At 35.7% G+C, this 20094-nt stretch overlaps 1 protein-coding gene across 1 annotated transcript in view; it reads left to right on the top strand.

The window, feature by feature from the left end:
• The first annotated feature begins 17615 nt into the window (after window positions 1-17615).
• The window catches only part of dock5 (dedicator of cytokinesis 5), a 125799-nt gene continuing 123320 nt past the window's right edge, over window positions 17616-20094 (top strand). The window contains exon 1 of the mRNA XM_061985842.2: window positions 17616-17778. Coding sequence (XP_061841826.1) covers window positions 17736-17778 — 43 coding nt within the window. The 5' untranslated portion in view covers window positions 17616-17735. The remainder of the gene's footprint in view (window positions 17779-20094) is intronic.

The raw sequence follows: 20094 nt of genomic DNA on the forward strand, positions 1-20094 counted from the left end.
CCAACATGTTGAAAGAGCCATATTGGACAAAAAATACAAAAATAAAAATCTGTCTGGAGCTGCAAAAAAATTAAAAGTCTTATATAAGTGTTTTAATGAAGGCAACACATGATGTAAGTGTCTATATTAGCTATATTAGCCTACTATCAAAGGCTGATTCAAATCTTTGTTGACAGAAATGTTGTATTTAAATTTTTATTCTACACATTTTTACAACATTGGAAATCATTAGTAAAATGGAGGCTTCTCACAGGATGAGAACTCCTGGAAATGACTGGCTCAGAATGGCCAAAAGTATAGATGTGTGTGTCCAAGTTAAAGGTATAGATGTGTGTGTCCAAGTTAAAGGTATAGATGTGTGTGTCCAAGTTAAAGGTATAGATGTGTGTGTCCAAGTTAAAGGTATAGATGTGTGTGTCCAAGTTAAAGGTATAGATGTGTGTGTCCAAGTTAAAGGTATAGATGTGTGTGTCCAAGTTAAAGGTATAGATGTGTGTGTCCAAGTTAAAGGTATAGATGTGTGTGTCCAAGTTAAAGGTATAGATGTGTGTGTTCAAGTTAAAGGTATAGATGTGTGTGTCCGAGTTAAAGGTATAGATGTGTGTGTCCAAGTTAAAGGTATAGATGTGTGTGTCCAAGTTAAAGGTATAGATGTGTGTGTCCAAGTTAAAGATATAGATGTGTGTGTCCAAGTTAAAGGTATAGATGTGTGTGTCCAAGTTAAAAGTATAGATGTGTGTGTCCAAGTTAAAGGTATAGATGTGTGTGTCCAAGTTAAAGGTATAGATGTGTGTGTCCAAGTTAAAGGTATAGATGTGTGTGTCCAAGTTAAAGGTATAGATGTGTGTGTTCAAGTTAAAGGTATAGATGTGTGTGTCCGAGTTAAAGGTATAGATGTGTGTGTCCGAGTTAAAGGTATAGATGTGTGTGTCCGAGTTAAAGGTATAGATGTGTGTGTGTCCAAGTTAAAGGTATAGATGTGTGTGTCCAAGTTAAAGGTATAGATGTGTGTGTCCAAGTTAAAGGTATAGATGTGTGTGTCCAAGTTAAAGGTATAGATGTGTGTGTCCAAGTTAAAGGTATAGATGTGTGTGTCCAAGTTAAAGGTATAGATGTGTGTGTCCAAGTTAAAGGTATAGATGTGTGTGTCCAAGTTAAAGGTATAGATGTGTGTGTCCAAGTTAAAGGTATAGATGTGTGTGTCCAAGTTAAAGGTATAGATGTGTGTGTCCAAGTTAAAGGTATAGATGTGTGTGTCCAAGTTAAAGGTATAGATGTGTGTGTTCAAGTTAAAGGTATAGATGTGTGTGTCCGAGTTAAAGGTATAGATGTGTGTGTCCAAGTTAAAGGTATAGATGTGTGTGTCCAAGTTAAAGGTATAGATGTGTGTGTCCAAGTTAAAGATATAGATGTGTGTGTCCAAGTTAAAGGTATAGATGTGTGTGTCCAAGTTAAAAGTATAGATGTGTGTGTCCAAGTTAAAGGTATAGATGTGTGTGTCCAAGTTAAAGGTATAGATGTGTGTGTCCAAGTTAAAGGTATAGATGTGTGTGTCCAAGTTAAAGGTATAGATGTGTGTGTTCAAGTTAAAGGTATAGATGTGTGTGTCCGAGTTAAAGGTATAGATGTGTGTGTCCGAGTTAAAGGTATAGATGTGTGTGTCCGAGTTAAAGGTATAGATGTGTGTGTGTCCAAGTTAAAGGTATAGATGTGTGTGTCCAAGTTAAAGGTATAGATGTGTGTGTCCAAGTTAAAGGTATAGATGTGTGTGTCCAAGTTAAAGGTATAGATGTGTGTGTCCAAGTTAAAGGTATAGATGTGTGTGTCCAAGTTAAAGGTATAGATGTGTGTGTCCAAGTTAAAGGTATAGATGTGTGTGTCCAAGTTAAAGGAAACTGTCTTCTTCTAATAGATTTATTACAATCTTTGCAAGCTGGGTAACGTTTGCTGTGGTCTGGAACAACATGGCATACAAACAACTATGATAAATGCAGCCAATATTACATACAGATAATGTGTCATGAGACATGCAAATATAAATTAAATACACAGAGGACATAAGTAAAGGAAATTAAATGATCTCAAATATAGCTACAAACGAGGCATAATGATGCAATATGTACACAGCTAGCCTAATTAACATGTTAGCATCGATTAGCTTGCAGTCATGCACTGACCAAATATGTCTGATTAGCACTCCAACAAGTCAATAACATCAACAAAGCTCACCTTTGTGCATTCACGCACAGCATAAAACGTTTGGTGGACAAAATGAGACAAAGAAGGAGTGGCATAAAACACGTCTTTCTGTGGCAGCGTCGGAGAAAGTTGTACATGTAAACAAACTACGATGAGTTCAAGGATCGCTGAAATGAGTAGGACAAAACAGTGCTGGCCAAATCCTGTCATCAGTGAAGCATGTATAACATAAACAGTGAGATTTATAACAATTAGGAAGGTTTGTGTCATGTTTGTTCTCCTACAGAAAATATATAAAACAAAAAATATATTATTTTTCCATTTTCACACACCTCTGAAAGATGTCCAGGGAGCCACTAGGGCGGCGCTAAGGAGTCGCAGGCTCATAAAAATTCTGCCAAAATACTGTTCTTCTTAGGATAAGTTCAGGTTATACTCAACATGTCAACTATTGTATTACTGTCTTGAATGAAGTGGTGAAAAGTGTTATTTATTTATTTCCCTTAAAATGCTGCATCCCCCCCCACACCATCTGTCCACTGCCGCAAACTCTTTTCTACGATACTATTCCATAAAAGCTCTCAGTCATTTGTTTTTGTGGCATGCGTGGCCTTCCTAATTGCCATGGGCTGTATTCTAAAGCAGATAGATCACTCAATAAATGGAAAAAAAGTACTGTGACCTGTCAGGGGGAGCAACAAAAGCATGAGGTGGCTAAACATTACTGACAGCAGCATTTGGCAGCAGGAGAGAGAAGCAGACTCGTGTCAGGACAAACAAAAGGCTAAGTGGACATCCAGACTTCAACCAACAGCTGGAAAATACTTTCATGAGGGCCAGGGGGGTGGGAAGGTGTCTTGGAATATGCAGACAAGGCAGTATTAGTATTAAGACAAGGCAGTATTAGTATTAAGACAAGGCAGTATTAGTATTAAAACAAGGCAGTATTAGTATTAAAACAAGGCAGTATTAGTATTAAGACAAGGCAGTATTAGTATTAAGACAAGGTAGTATTAGTATTAAAACAAGGCAGTATTAGTATTAAAACAAGGCAGTATTAGTATTAAAACAAGGCAGTATTAGTATTAAAACAAGGCAGTATTAGTATTAAAACAAGGCAGTATTAGTATTAAGACAAGGCAGTATTAGTATTAAGACAAGGCAGTATTAGTATAAAAACAAGGCAGTATTAGTATTAAGACAAGGCAGTATTAGTATTAAGACAAGGTAGTATTAGTATTAAGACAAGGCAGTATTAGTATTAAAACAAGGCAGTATTAGTATTAAAACAAGGCAGTATTAGTATTAAGACAAGGCAGTATTAGTATTAAGACAAGGCAGTATTAGTATTAAGACAAGGTAGTATTAGTATTAAGACAAGGCAGTATTAGTATTAAAACAAGGCAGTATTAGTATTAAAACAAGGCAGTATTAGTATTAAGACAAGGCAGTATTAGTATTAAGACAAGGCAGTATTAGTATTAAGACAAGGCAGTATTAGTATTAAAACAAGGCAGTATTAGTATTAAAACAAGGCAGTATTAGTATTAAGACAAGGCAGTATTAGTATTAAGACAAGGTAGTATTAGTATTAAAACAAGGCAGTATTAGTATTAAAACAAGGCAGTATTAGTATTAAAACAAGGCAGTATTAGTATTAAAACAAGGCAGTATTAGTATTAAAACAAGGCAGTATTAGTATTAAGACAAGGCAGTATTAGTATTAAGACAAGGCAGTATTAGTATAAAAACAAGGCAGTATTAGTATTAAGACAAGGCAGTATTAGTATTAAGACAAGGTAGTATTAGTATTAAGACAAGGCAGTATTAGTATTAAAACAAGGCAGTATTAGTATTAAAACAAGGCAGTATTAGTATTAAGACAAGGCAGTATTAGTATTAAGACAAGGCAGTATTAGTATTAAGACAAGGTAGTATTAGTATTAAGACAAGGCAGTATTAGTATTAAAACAAGGCAGTATTAGTATTAAAACAAGGCAGTATTAGTATTAAGACAAGGCAGTATTAGTATTAAGACAAGGCAGTATTAGTATTAAAACAAGGCAGTATTAGTATTAAAACAAGGCAGTATTAGTATTAAGACAAGGCAGTATTAGTATTAAGACAAGGCAGTATTAGTATAAAAACAAGGCAGTATTAGTATTAAGACAAGGCAGTATTAGTATTAAGACAAGGTAGTATTAGTATTAAAACAAGGCAGTATTAGTATTAAAACAAGGCAGTATTAGTATTAAAACAAGGCAGTATTAGTATTAAGACAAGGCAGTATTAGTATTAAGACAAGGCAGTATTAGTATAAAAACAAGGCAGTATTAGTATTAAGACAAGGCAGTATTAGTATTAAGACAAGGTAGTATTAGTATTAAGACAAGGCAGTATTAGTATTAAAACAAGGCAGTATTAGTATTAAAACAAGGCAGTATTAGTATTAAGACAAGGCAGTATTAGTATTAAGACAAGGCAGTATTAGTATTAAGACAAGGTAGTATTAGTATTAAGACAAGGCAGTATTAGTATTAAAACAAGGCAGTATTAGTATTAAAACAAGGCAGTATTAGTATTAAGACAAGGCAGTATTAGTATTAAAACAAGGCAGTATTAGTATTAAGACAAGGTAGTATTAGTATTAAGACAAGGCAGTATTAGTATTAAAACATGCTAGTATTAGTATTAAGACAAGGCAGTATTAGTATTAAGACAAGGCAGTATTAGTATTAAGACAAGGCAGTATTAGTATTAAGACAAGGCAGTATTAGTATTAAGACAAGGTAGTATTAGTATTAAGACAAGGCAGTATTAGTATTAAAACAAGGCAGTATTAGTATTAAGACAAGGTAGTATTAGTATTAAGACAAGGCAGTATTAGTATTAAAACAAGGCAGTATTAGTATTAAGACAAGGCAGTATTAGTATTAAAACATGGTAGTATTAGTATAAAAACAAGGCAGTATTAGTATAAAAACAAGGCAGTATTAGTATTAAGACAAGGCAGTATTAGTATTAAAACAAGGCAGTATTAGTATTAAGACAAGGCAGTATTAGTATTAAGACAAGGCAGTATTAGTATTAAGACAAGGCAGTATTAGTATTAAGACAAGGCAGTATTAGTATTAAAAGAAGGCAGTATTAGTATTAAAACAAGGCAGTATTAGTATTAAAACAAGGCAGTATTAGTATTAAGACAAGGCAGTGTTAGTATTAAGACAAGGCAGTATTAGTATTAAAACATGGTAGTATTAGTATAAAAACAAGGCAGTATTAGTATAAAAACAAGGCAGTATTAGTATTAAAACATGGTAGTATTAGTATAAAAACAAGGCAGTATTAGTATAAAAACAAGGCAGTATTAGTATTAAAACATGGTAGTATTAGTATAAAAACAAGGCAGTATTAGTATAAAAACAAGGCAGTATTAGTATAAAAACAAGGCAGTATTAGTATTAAAACAAGGCAGTATTAGTATTAAAACAAGGCAGTATTAGTATTAAAACATGGTAGTATTAGTATTAAAACATGGTAGTATTAGTATAAAAACAAGGCAGTATTAGTATAAAAACAAGGCAGTATTAGTATTAAGACAAGGCAGTATTAGTATTATGACAAGGCAGTATTAGTATTAAAACAAGGCAGTATTAGTATTAAGACAAGGCAGTGTTAGTATTAAGACAAGGCAGTATTAGTATTAAAACAAGGCAGTATTAGTATTAAGACAAGGCAGTGTTAGTATTAAGACAAGGCAGTATTAGTATTAAAACATGGTAGTATTAGTATAAAAACAAGGCAGTATTAGTATAAAAACAAGGCAGTATTAGTATTAAAACAAGGCAGTATTAGTATTAAAACAAGGCAGTATTAGTATTAAAACATGGTAGTATTAATATTAAAACATGGTAGTATTAGTATAAAAACAAGGCAGTATTAGTATAAAAACAAGGCAGTATTAGTATTAAAACATGCTAGTATTAGTATAAAAACAAGGCAGTATTAGTATAAAAACAAGGCAGTATTAGTATTAAAACATGGTAGTATTAGTATAAAAACAAGGCAGTATTAGTATAAAAACAAGGCAGTATTAGTATTAAAACATGCTAGTATTAGTATAAAAACAAGGCAGTATTAGTATTAAGACAAGGCAGTATTAGTATTAAAACATGCTAGTATTAGTATAAAAACAAGGCAGTATTAGTATTAAGACAAGGCAGTATTAGTATTAAAACATGGTAGTATTAGTATAAAAACAAGGCAGTATTAGTATTAAAACAAGGCAGTATTAAAACAAGGCAGTATTAGTATTAAAACATGGTAGTATTAGTATAAAAACAAGGCAGTGTTAAAACAAGGCAGTATTAGTATTAAAACAAGGCAGTATTGATAATGCACATATTACAAACAGGCTAAAGAACAGCTTCTTCCCCAGGGCCATAACCATCCTGAACGGACTGCCCCATTGTCCCTCATAACTGCCTTCTCTTCGGTGCAATAACCCATTCCACCAACCACCCTGTTTTTGTTTTGTTTTTTTCATGTATATATTCATTTCACACCATATTCATTGCACTTCTACATTTTTTATATTTTTATATATTTGCACATTGTTTTTCTAGCATGCACACATCGCACTGTATGGAATGGCCTCAATCTCGTTACCTTGCGTAATGACAATAAAGCTGATTCTGATTCTGATTCTGATTAAATGCTGCTGTTTTGGCCATGCATGCATGCTATTTTCATCTATTGATTGGCCTGCAGTCTAAACATCTCTCCAGTTATATCAGTTATATCAGTCTAAACATCTCTCCAGTTATATCAGTTATATCAGTTTAAACATCTCTCCAGTTATATCAGTTATATCAGTCTAAACATCTCTCCAGTTATATCAGTTATATCAGTCTAAACATCTCTCCAGTTATATCAGTTATATCAGTCTAAACATCTCTCCAGTTATATCAGTTATATCAGTCTAAACATCTCTCCAGTTATATCAGTTATATCAGTCTAAACATCTCTCCAGTTACATCAGTTATATCAGTCTAAACATCTCTCCAGTTATATCAGTTATATCAGTCTAAACATCTCTCCAGTTATATCAGTTATATCAGTCTAAACATCTCTCCAGTTATATCAGTTATATCAGTCTGAACATCTCTCCAGTTATATCAGTTGTATCAGTCTAAACATCTCTCCAGTTATATCAGTTATATCAGTCTAAACATCTCTGCAGTTATATCAGTTATATCAGTCTAAACATCTCTCCAGTTATATCAGTTATATCAGTCTAAACATCTCTCCAGTTATATCAGTTATATCAGTCTAAACATCTCTCCAGTTATATCAGTTATATCAGTCTAAACATCTCTCCAGTTATATCAGTTATATCAGTCTAAACATCTCTCCAGTTATATCAGTCTAAACATCTCTCCAGTTATATCAGTTACATCAGTCTAAACATCTCTCCAGTTATATCAGTTATATCAGTCTAAACATCTCTCCAGTTATATCAGTTATATCAGTCTAAACATCTCTCCAGTTATATCAGTTATATCAGTCTAAACATCTCTCCAGTTATATCAGTTATATCAGTCTAAACATCTCTCCAGTTATATCAGTTATATCAGTCTAAACATCTCTCCAGTTATATCAGTTATATCAGTCTAAACATCTCTCCAGTTATATCAGTCTAAACATCTCTCCAGTTATATCAGTTACATCAGTCTAAACATCTCTCCAGTTATATCAGTTATATCAGTCTAAACATCTCTCCAGTTATATCAGTTATATCAGTCTAAACATCTCTCCAGTTATATCAGTTATATCAGTCTAAACATCTCTCCAGTTATATCAGTTATATCAGTCTAAACATCTCTCCAGTTATATCAGTTATATCAGTTTAAACATCTCTCCAGTTATATCAGTTATATCAGTCTAAACATCTCTCCAGTTATATCAGTTATATCAGTCTAAACATCTCTCCAGTTATATCAGTTATATCAGTCTAAACATCTCTCCAGTTATATCAGTTATATCAGTCTAAACATCTCTCCAGTTATATCAGTTATATCAGTTTAAACATCTCTCCAGTTATATCAGTTATATCAGTCTAAACATCTCTCCAGTTATATCAGTTATATCAGTCTAAACATCTCTCCAGTTATATCAGTTATATCAGTCTAAACATCTCTCCAGTTATATCAGTTATATCAGTCTAAACATCTCTCCAGTTATATCAGTTATATCAGTCTAAACATCTCTCCAGTTATATCAGTCTAAACATCTCTCCAGTTATATCAGTTATATCAGTCTAAACATCTCTCCAGTTATATCAGTTATATCAGTCTAAACATCTCTCCAGTTATATCAGTTATATCAGTCTAAACATCTCTCCAGTTATATCAGTTATATCAGTCTAAACATATCTCCAGTTATATCAGTTATATCAGTCTAAACATCTCTCCAGTTATATCAGTTATATCAGTCTAAACATCTCTCCAGTTATATCAGTTATATCAGTCTAAACATATCTCCAGTTATATCAGTTATATCAGTCTAAACATCTCTCCAGTTATATCAGTTATATCAGTCTAAACATCTCTCCAGTTATATCAGTCTAAACATCTCTCCAGTTATATCAGTTCTATCAGTCTAAACATCTCTCCAGTTATATCAGTCTAAACATCTCTCCAGTTATATCAGTTATATCAGTCTAAACATCTCTCCAGTTATATCAGTTATATCAGTCTAAACATCTCTCCAGTTATATCAGTTATATCAGTCTAAACATCTCTCCAGTTATATCAGTTATATCAGTCTAAACATCTCTCCAGTTATATCAGTTATATCAGTCTAAACATATCTCCAGTTATATCAGTTATATCAGTCTAAACATCTCTCCAGTTATATCAGTTATATCAGTCTAAACATCTCTCCAGTTATATCAGTTATATCAGTCTAAACATATCTCCAGTTATATCAGTTATATCAGTCTAAACATCTCTCCAGTTATATCAGTTATATCAGTCTAAACATCTCTCCAGTTATATCAGTCTAAACATCTCTCCAGTTATATCAGTTCTATCAGTCTAAACATCTCTCCAGTTATATCAGTCTAAACATCTCTCCAGTTATATCAGTTATATCAGTCTAAACATCTCTCCAGTTATATCAGTTATATCAGTCTAAACATCTCTCCAGTTATATCAGTTATATCAGTCTAAACATCTCTCCAGTTATATCAGTCTAAACATCTCTCCAGTTATATCAGTTATATCAGTCTAAACATCTCTCCAGTTATATCAGTTATATCAGTCTAAACATCTCTCCAGTTATATCAGTTATATCAGTCTAAACATCTCTCCAGTTATATCAGTTATATCAGTCTAAACATATCTCCAGTTATATCAGTTATATCAGTCTAAACATCTCTCCAGTTATATCAGTTATATCAGTCTAAACATCTCTCCAGTTATATCAGTTATATCAGTCTAAACATATCTCCAGTTATATCAGTTATATCAGTCTAAACATCTCTCCAGTTATATCAGTTATATCAGTCTAAACATCTCTCCAGTTATATCAGTCTAAACATCTCTCCAGTTATATCAGTTCTATCAGTCTAAACATCTCTCCAGTTATATCAGTCTAAACATCTCTCCAGTTATATCAGTTATATCAGTCTAAACATCTCTCCAGTTATATCAGTTATATCAGTCTAAACATCTCTCCAGTTATATCAGTTATATCAGTCTAAACATCTCTCCAGTTATATCAGTCTAAACATCTCTCCAGTTATATCAGTTATATCAGTCTAAACATCTCTCCAGTTATATCAGTTATATCAGTCTAAACATCTCTCCAGTTATATCAGTTATATCAGTCTAAACATCTCTCCAGTTATATCAGTCTAAACATCTCTCCAGTTATATCAGTTCTATCAGTCTAAACATCTCTCCAGTTATATCAGTCTAAACATCTCTCCAGTTATATCAGTTATATCAGTCTAAACATCTCTCCAGTTATATCAGTTATATCAGTCTAAACATCTCTCCAGTTATATCAGTTATATCAGTCTAAACATCTCTCCAGTTATATCAGTTATATCAGTCTAAACATCTCTCCAGTTATATCAGTTATATCAGTCTAAACATATCTCCAGTTATATCAGTTATATCAGTCTAAACATCTCTCCAGTTATATCAGTTATATCAGTCTAAACATCTCTCCAGTTATATCAGTTATATCAGTCTAAACATCTCTCCAGTTATATCAGTTATATCAGTCTAAACATCTCTGCAGTTATATCAGTTAGGGCCTCATGAGATGCTGTGCATCTGTTTGCCATTACGAGAGGCGTTTGGAATTAAAAACAATAACCTGTTTTTATGACCAATCAGAGCTTCAAATTGCGGTCTCCATTGTCAAATAGTTTGCCTCGGAAAACAGAACCAAAACCATTAGGGCAGCAATCATTTGGTCACTGTGTAATTTTCTGGGTCTTCAACAGAGATGTGTGTGTGTGTGTGTGTGTGTGTGTGTGTGTGTGTGTGTGTGTGTGTGTGTGTGTGTGTGTGTGTGTGTGTGTGTGTGTGTGTGTGTGTGTGTGTGTGTGTGTGTGTGTGTGTGCGTGCGCGCGCATCTAATAGAGAATGTCTCATTTGAATTCTATCAACATTAAGGTGGTCCCAAAAAGGAGGGATTTTTCAAATTGACTGTGTGTCGCTTGTAAAAGTGCTCCCCCTCTGGTCAACATATGAAATAACAAGTGTGTGTGAAAATTTGAAGTGCTTCCCCTCTGGCCAACATATGTAATAACAAGTGCAAAATGAAAAATAAAATAAATGCACCTCCTTTGGCTAAAATATAAATAAATAAATAAAAACTATGTATATAGAGACATACTGTAATAACTTGAAGTAAATAATGAAGATTAAAAAACAATTACAAACAAAAACATGCCAAACCAACATAAAACTAAACAAAAAAAGTTTACCTTTTTTATATTTGCATAGCATGTATATATTATTTATGTTGTAAATACAAATAATAAATTGTTATTAATGTACTCCCTTTGGCTAAAATAAAAAAAAAAAAAAAAAAAACTCTGTATATAGAGACATACTATAATAACTTTAAGTAAATAATGAAGACTAAAAAACAATTACAAACAAAAAAATAAACTAAAAGCTTACCTTTTTTTATATTTGCATACTATGTATATATTATTAATGTTGTAAATACAAATCTTTATATATCTAGAAAGTGCTTGTGTGTGTGTGTGTGTGTGTGTGTGTGTGTGTGTGTGTGTGTGTGTGTGTGTGTGTGTGTGTGTGTGTGTGTGTGTGTGTGTGTGTGTGTGTGTGTGTGTGTGTGTGTGTGTGGCAGCAAAGTTCCTGCTCCAAATAAATGACTTTGAATGAGTTGATGATGTAGTCATTATTGTCAGATGCTGCTCCAGATGCTCTGCTTTAGTGGTGGCATAAATACTTATGTGAAATCGCTGGAACACGATTTCTTTTCAGATAATGTAATCAAATATGACGACTAATTGGATTGCAGATATCTGAAATGAGACTTCTTCCCTCAAAAGACCTCATTTGCGACTGTAATTGCAGATATATGACATCTGAAACCCCAACACATACTTTTATCTTATATTAAGTAGGCATGTCATTGAGGGATTTATAAAATGTTCATTTTGATGAGGAAGAATTGAATTATAGATAATACACAATACATCCAATGCAACCGAAACTCATTTCTAAGCTACTGATATATTTAGTTCAGTATGTAATTGTTCTCCTTAATGGCCGTTCATAATGACAATGTGTGCAATAAATGGAGATTAAAAATTTAAACTTAATTTGGCATGTTCACCCTCCATCTACTTGATTGGGTTGCAGCTTCCTCACACATTCCAAAAAAATGCATGTTGTGCTATTTCAGTTGTTCTTAGTCACTTTTTATAATACCTTATAAGGCACAGATATGTTTATAATGCCCTATAAGGCACATATATGTTTATAATGCCCTATAAGGCACAGATATGTTTATAATACCTTATAAGGCACAGATATGTTTATAATACCTTATAAGGCACAGATATGTTTATAATGCCCTATAAGGCACATATATGGCACCATTAATGCTGAAAGGTACATGCAGCTTTTGGAGCAACATATGTTGCCATCCAAGCAACGTTATCATGGACGCCCCTGCTTATTTCAGCAAGACAATACCAAGCCAGGTGTTACGACAGCGTGGCTTCATAGTAAAAGAGTGCGGGTACTAGACTGGCCTGCCTGTAGTCCGGACATTGCAAATGTGTGAAGTCTAAAATATGAGAAGGGAGACTGTTGAACAACTTAAGCTGTACATCAAGCAAGAATGGGAAAGAATTCCACTTCGAAAATGTGTCTCCTCAGTTCCCAAACCTTTACTGAGTGTTGTTAAAAGGAAAGGCCATGCAACACACTGGTAAAAATGCCTATTTAGCAATGTGTTGCTGCCATTAAATTCTAACTGTCATGTCTGTGTGATCATGTTTTGTTTTAGTCATGTTCTGTTTTGTTTTTGGACTTTTTGTGCACTTTTGTTTTGTTTTGTCACCATAGCAACCATTAGTTTTCACCTGTCATGTCACGCACCTGTTTCACGTTTTGAGTCACGCACCTGCTTTCACTAATCATGTCTATAGTATTTAAGTTCATTGTTTTCAGTTTGTCGTTCTGACGACATCCCACAATTATGCTCTACACACTCTTCATCCTCTTAGATCCTGCTTCATGTCCCATGCCAAAGTAAGTTTTTGTTCCATGTTTATAGTCTTTTTGATTTCATAGTTTGTTCTCCGCCATTGTGCGCGCCTTTTGTTTACTTCTTTTTGTTTTAGTAATTATAAAATAAATTATGTACTTACATTCCCGTCTCGCCCGAGCCAACTTTCCTTTGCATCCCGGAAAAGCAAACACCCAGGACCAAGTCTTGACACTAACTTCATGATTATTTGCAAAAAAAACAAACAAGTTTCTCAGTTCAAATATTAAATATTGTCTTGTAATGTCCACTATTATTATGTGTTTTACTATGTACTGCTTCTATATTTCCTGTATCATGTAGTATTAATTTGAACTGTTTTATATTTTAATTTGTATCCTGTAAAGCATCTTTGAGTACCCTGAAAAGCGCTATACCAAATAAAATGTATTATTATTATTATTATTATTATCTTGTCTTTGCAGTCTAATCAATTGAATATAAGTTGAAAAGGATTTGTTGTATTCTCTTTTTATTTACCATTTACACAACGTGACAACTTCACTGCTTTTGTACTTTGTATAATGAAATGCATAGGCAATGGTGTGATTGTGTAATGAGGTGATTATACATGTCAACTTGTTACTAGTGGCTCTCTGAAAGCAGCCAAAACTGCAAAGTGGACCTCAAGGCAAACAAGTTAGACACACCTGCTCTACAGTAGGGTTGTACGGTATACCGGTATTAGTATAGTACCGTATACTAATGAATCATATTCGGTACTATACCGCCTCTGAAGGGTACCGGACCCAGGTGCGTGGATTACTGATTGTCTGCCGCTGTGTAGGCGCGTGGCCGCGATGCGGGAAGAGCGAGCAGGGGCGCGTGGCTGCGATGCGGGAAGAGCATACTTGCCAACCCTCTTGAATTTTCCGGGAGACTCACGAATTTCAGTGCCTCTCCCGAAAATCTCCCGGGACAACCATTCTCCCGAATTTCTCCTGATTTCCAGCTGGACTTAAGGCACGCCCCCTCCAGGTCCGTGCGGACCTGAGTGAGGACAGCCCGTCGTCACGTCCGCTTGGCCAACCAAAAAGTAACCACAGAACACTATACCGTATAGTGTTCTGTGGTTACTTTTTGGTTGGCCAACGGTTTACGTTGTATTGCGCACCCTGACGGCAAGTATGGGAGTCAGTTCTGAAGTATGAAGTAAAGAGATGTAACTTCATCACCTCGCCTGGTTATTGACTCCAACCCAGAATATTTCACTGCCCATACCTATGCTCCTTCAAAGGCTGTGCTACTGGCTGCAAAGTATTGCACTTTCAAATACAACAATGAGTAGAGGGGAGTGTTATGTGTGTACATGTGTAAATAAAAGAACACTGAAATTCAAGTATTTATTTTATTTATATGTATATATATATATATATATATATATATATATATATATATATATATATATATATATATATATATATATATATATATATATATATATATATATATATAGCTAGAATTCACTGAAAGTCAAGTATTTATTTTATGTATATATATATATATATATATATATATATATATATATATAAATATATATATGTATGTGTGGGAAAAAAATCACAAGACTATTTCATCTCTACAGGCCTGTTTCATGAGGGGGTTCCCTCAATCATCAGGAGATTTTAATGGGAGCATTCACATACCATGGTTTATATAGGGCACAGAGTGGGTGGGTACAGGCTGGCGTAGGGGCGTGGTGATTGGCTCATGTGTTACCTAGGAGGTGTTTCCGTCTGTGGCGGCATGCTGTTACAATTTCGCTGCGCTTGTTGAGGGATGACAGGTCTGGACGGTAAATAATAAACAGTTTCTCTTTCAAGCATAGGTTGCATCTTTTATTACCACTATTGTAAGGTGTGCTGGATGCAAGAATTTGCCATGTTATTGAATATTCAACATTATTGTCTTTGAGGTCCCAAATGTGTTTGCTGAGTTCTGTGGTATTCCGCAGGTTTTGGTTCCTGAAAGAAGCCTTGGAACAATCACAATATATATATACATATATATATTTATATATAGCTAGAATTCACTGAAAGTCAAGTATTTATTTTATATATATATATATATATATATATATATATATATATATATATATATATATATATATATATATATATATAAGAAATACTTGAAATTCAGTGAATTCTAGGTATAAATATACTCCTCCCCCCTTAACCCCGCCTACCTCGACCCCCCCAAATCTCCCGAATTTGGAGGTCTCAAGTAGGGCTGTGAATCTTTGGGTGTCCCACGATTTGATTCAAAATCGATTTTTCTTCAATTCAACGCGATTCTCGATTCAAAAAGGATATTTTCCTGATTGAAAAGGATTGTCTATTCATTCAATACAAAGGATTTCAGCAGGATCTACCCCAGTCTGCTGACATGCAAGCAGAGTAAAAAGCTTTTATAATTGTAAAGGACAATGTTTTATCAACTGATTGCAATAATGTACATTTGTTTTAACTATTAAATGAAGCAAAAATATGACTTATTGTATCTTTGTGCAAATATTGGACACAGTGTGTTGTCAAGCTTATGAGATGTGATGCAAGTGTAAGCCACTGTCACACTATTGTTCTTTTTTATTTTTATAAATGTCTAATGATAATGTCAATGAGGGATTTTTAATCACTGCTATGTTGAAGTTGTAACTAATATTGATACTGTTGTTGATAATATTCATTTTTGTTGGTTTGTTGTGTGTGGTGTTTGTGTCTCCTCTCAATTGCTCTGTTTATTGCACTTCTGAGTGTTGCTGGCTCGGCTTTGCTTTTGGAATTGGATTGCATTGTTATGGTATTGCTGTGTATTGTTTTGTTGGATTGATTCATTAAAAGAAAAAAAACAGATTTTTTTTTTTTTTAAATAAATAAAAAAATCGAATTTTTAAAAATGAGAATCGATTCTGAATCGCACAACGTGATAATCGCGATTCAACTTCGAATCGATTTTTTTCCCACACCCATAGTCTCAAGGTCAGGGCCGGCCCGTGGCATAGGCCGTATAGGCAAATGCTAAGGGCGCCGTCCATCAGGGGGCTCCACGCCAGTGCCACAAATGTTGGAGAAAAAAAAAAAAAGTTGGTACTATTATTTCTAAATACAAAAAATAATCTCACGTTAATTCAAATGCAAAGTAAAGCCTATTTAATAGAAATATTATTTGTTACAACATTACGCCCCCCTCCTCCCCCCGCACGGTGCGCCCCCTCCCTTCCCGTATCATGACTCTTTTTGGACGTCACCACATCAAAAAATCAACACAAGATGTCAAAACGGCCAAAACTGTCAGGTGCCCAGGGAAGAAAAAAGAGAAAAGAAGAGGAGGAGAAACGAGAAAAAGACAGAGGTAGCAGGTAGGTAACGTTAGCCTACATGAAATTATTTGTCTGTTACAGAATGTGATAGTAACCCGGCTTTTTAGCATTAAGCTAATGTTACATGACTCGGCAATTGCTAATCAATAAATAGCTAGTTCTGTTTTAACGTCGGGTTAATATTGTGGAGGGGGCTAAATTGTTATGGAAAATAATAATGTAACGTTAGGTAATTACAGTACTCCCACCTTACATTCCTCAGGGACATTTGTATTAGATCTTTTAAGCAGGTGTTTTTTGTTTACATTGTTATTGCCTTCTGGTTAGCTAATGTTTGCCCTGCAGGTAATAGTCACTTTTCCACCCCTTTATATATTAGGTATAGTTGTAAGTAAAAAAAAAGGTCAAAGACAAAGCTATTCGGTTTCTTGTGAGTATATACACTTCACTGCCGATGTGGGGGGGGGGGGGGGGGCGCCACCTAAAATCTTGCCTAGGGCGCCAGATTGGTTAGGGCCGGGCCTGCTTCTGAGTGTCGGCTTTGCTTTTGGAATTGGATTGCATTGTTGTGGTATTGCTGTGTATTGTTTTGTTGGATTGATTAATTAAAAGAAAAAAAACTGATTTTTTTTTTTAAAAATAAATAAATAAATAAAAAATCTAATTTTTAAAAATGAGAATCGATTCTGTATCGCACAACGTGATAATCGCGATTCAAATTCGAATCGATTTTTTCCCACACCCATAGTCTCAAGGTTGGCAAGTATGGGGAAGAGCGAGCAGGGGCGCGTGGCCGCGAGGCGGGAAGAGCGAGCAGGGGGCGTGTCCTGGCGCGCTTCTCGCGGAGGTGTTTTGCAGCAGGGGACATGCGGGATTGCGCATGCGCCGTGACGCTTTCTTAGTTTAAAAGACAAGTTGTCTAGTATGTTCACTATTTTATTTAAGGACAAACTTGCAATAATAAACATATGTTTCATGTACACTAAGATTTTTTTGTTACAATAAACCAATAATTAATTAATTAATTAATTTTTTTGTGGTCCCTTTTTTTTTTAGAAAAGTACAGAAAAGTTTCAAAATAATTGTGGTACCAGTACAGTACTTACACTATTTAGTTTCAAATGTTACTCTATTGTCTTTATTGTTATGGTCACGCCCCGCTCCCCCTACACCCCCCCCCCCCCACTCCTTCCCCCCTCCCCTCTAGCCTCTCCCCTCACACACCCCCTCCCCTCCCCTCCCCTCCCCTCCCATGCATGATGGCGGAACTAGTGTCGTAGACTTCGGAACGAGCAGGAAAAAGTGCGCCGCCCGCCCTCTTGGATCTCTTGTAAATAGTTATTTATTTATCCTGCGACACTTGTTGTCCCCCCAGCCCACCGCCGCCATGACACGGTGGGTTCCCACGAAGAAAGAGAAGTACGGCGTGGGTAAGTTTCCCAAACATTGAACACGCTCGTCGAGTAAAAAGTCATTTCACAAGTGAAACTACGTCTTTTATGGCCACTTTATGCTTGCTTTGCTTGTGCTGGACATAAATAACTGCTTCCTTCAAACTTGATTCTTGCTTTGCTTGTGCTGGACATAAATAACTGCTTCTTTCGAACTTGATTCTTGCTTTGCTTGTGCTGGACATAAATAACTGCTTCTTTCGAACGCCACAAGTCAAGTTTAGTGGCGCTTTGGAAGAAGGATGTTGATGATTGAGGAGTTGATGCATGACAAACATTATTACTTCAACATTCTTACTCCTTGTTTAAAATCTTACTTGGACAAAGTGTACACGTCAATTTTAGATTGGCTTGAAAGACCCACTAGGACGTCTAGGACCCTTTAGGACGTCTAGGACCCACTAGGACGTGTAGGACCCACTAGGACGTGTAGGACCCTTTAGGACGTCTAGGACCCACTAGGACGTCTAGGACCCTTTAGGACGTTTAGGACCCACTAGGACGTGTAGGACCCACTAGGACGTGTAGGACCCTTTAGGACGTCTAGGACCCTTTAGGACGTCTAGGACCCACTAGGACGTGTAGGACCCACTAGGACGTGTAGGACCCTTTAGGACGTCTAGGACCCACCAGGACAGGGGTCAGCAACCCGCGGCTCTAGAGCCGCTTTAGCACCGCCCTAGTGGCTCCCTGGACCTCTTTCAGAGATGTGTGAAAATGGAAACATTTTAATTTTAATATACAGGTAAAAGCCAGTAAATTAGAATATTTTGAAAAACTTGATTTATTTCAGTAATTGCATTCAAAAGGTGTAACTTGTACATTATATTTATTCATTGCACACAGACTGATGCATTCAAATGTTTATTTCATTTAATTTTGATGATTTGAAGTGGCAACAAATGAAAATCCAAAATTCCGTGTGTCACAAAATTAGAATATTACTTAAGGCTAATACAAAAAAGGGATTTTTAGAAATGTTGGCCAACTGAAAAGTATGAAAATGAAAAATATGAGCATGTACAATACTCAATACTTGGTTGGAGCTCCTTTTGCCTCAATTACTGCGTTAATGCGGCGTGGCATGGAGTCGATGAGTTTCTGGCACTGCTCAGGTGTTATGAGAGCCCAGGTTGCTCTGATAGTGGCCTTCAACTCTTCTGCGTTTTTGGGTCTGGCATTCTGCATCTTCCTTTTCACAATACCCCACAGATTTTCTATGGGGCTAAGGTCAGGGGAGTTGGCGGGCCAATTTAGAACAGAAATACCATGGTCCGTAAACCAGGCACGGGTAGATTTTGCGCTGTGTGCAGGCGCCAAGTCCTGTTGGAACTTGAAATCTCCATCTCCATAGAGCAGGTCAGCAGCAGGAAGCATGAAGTGCTCTAAAACTTGCTGGTAGACGGCTGCGTTGACCCTGGATCTCAGGAAACAGAGTGGACCGACACCAGCTGGACTGCTGCTGAGTGGTCCAAAGTCATGTTTTCTGACGAAAGCAAATTTTGCATTTCCTTTGGAAATCGAGGTCCCAGAGTCTGGAGGAAGACAGGAGAGGCACAGGATCCACGTTGCCTGAAGTCTAGTGTAAAGTTTCCACCATCAGTGATGGTTTGGGGTGCCACGTCATCTGCTGGTGTCGGTCCACTCTGTTTCCTGAGATCCAGGGTCAACGCAGCCGTCTACCAGCAAGTTTTAGAGCACTTCATGGTTCCTGCTGCTGACCTGCTCTATGGAGATGGAGATTTCAAGTTCCAACAGGACTTGGCGCCTGCACACAGCGCAAAATCTACCCGTGCCTGGTTTACGGACCATGGTATTTCTGTTCTAAATTGGCCCGCCAACTCCCCTGACCTTAGCCCCATAGAAAATCTGTGGGGTATTGTGAAAAGGAAGATGCAGAATGCCAGACCCAAAAACGCAGAAGAGTTGAAGGCCACTATCAGAGCAACCTGGGCTCTCATAACACCTGAGCAGTGCCAGAAACTCATCGACTCCATGCCACGCCGCATTAACGCAGTAATTGAGGCAAAAGGAGCTCCAACCAAGTATTGAGTATTGTACATGCTCATATTTTTCATTTTCATACTTTTCAGTTGGCCAACATTTCTAAAAATCCCTTTTTTGTATTAGCCTTAAGTAATATTCTAATTTTGTGACACACGGAATTTCGGATTTTCATTTGTTGCCACTTCAAATCATCAAAATTAAATGAAATAAACATTTGAATGCATCAGTCTGTGTGCAATGAATAAATATAATGTACAAGTTACACCTTTTGAATGCAATTACTGAAAT

Source organism: Nerophis lumbriciformis, linkage group LG12 (assembly GCF_033978685.3).
Source record: "Nerophis lumbriciformis linkage group LG12, RoL_Nlum_v2.1, whole genome shotgun sequence".
Taxonomy (NCBI): Eukaryota; Metazoa; Chordata; class Actinopteri; order Syngnathiformes; family Syngnathidae; genus Nerophis; species Nerophis lumbriciformis.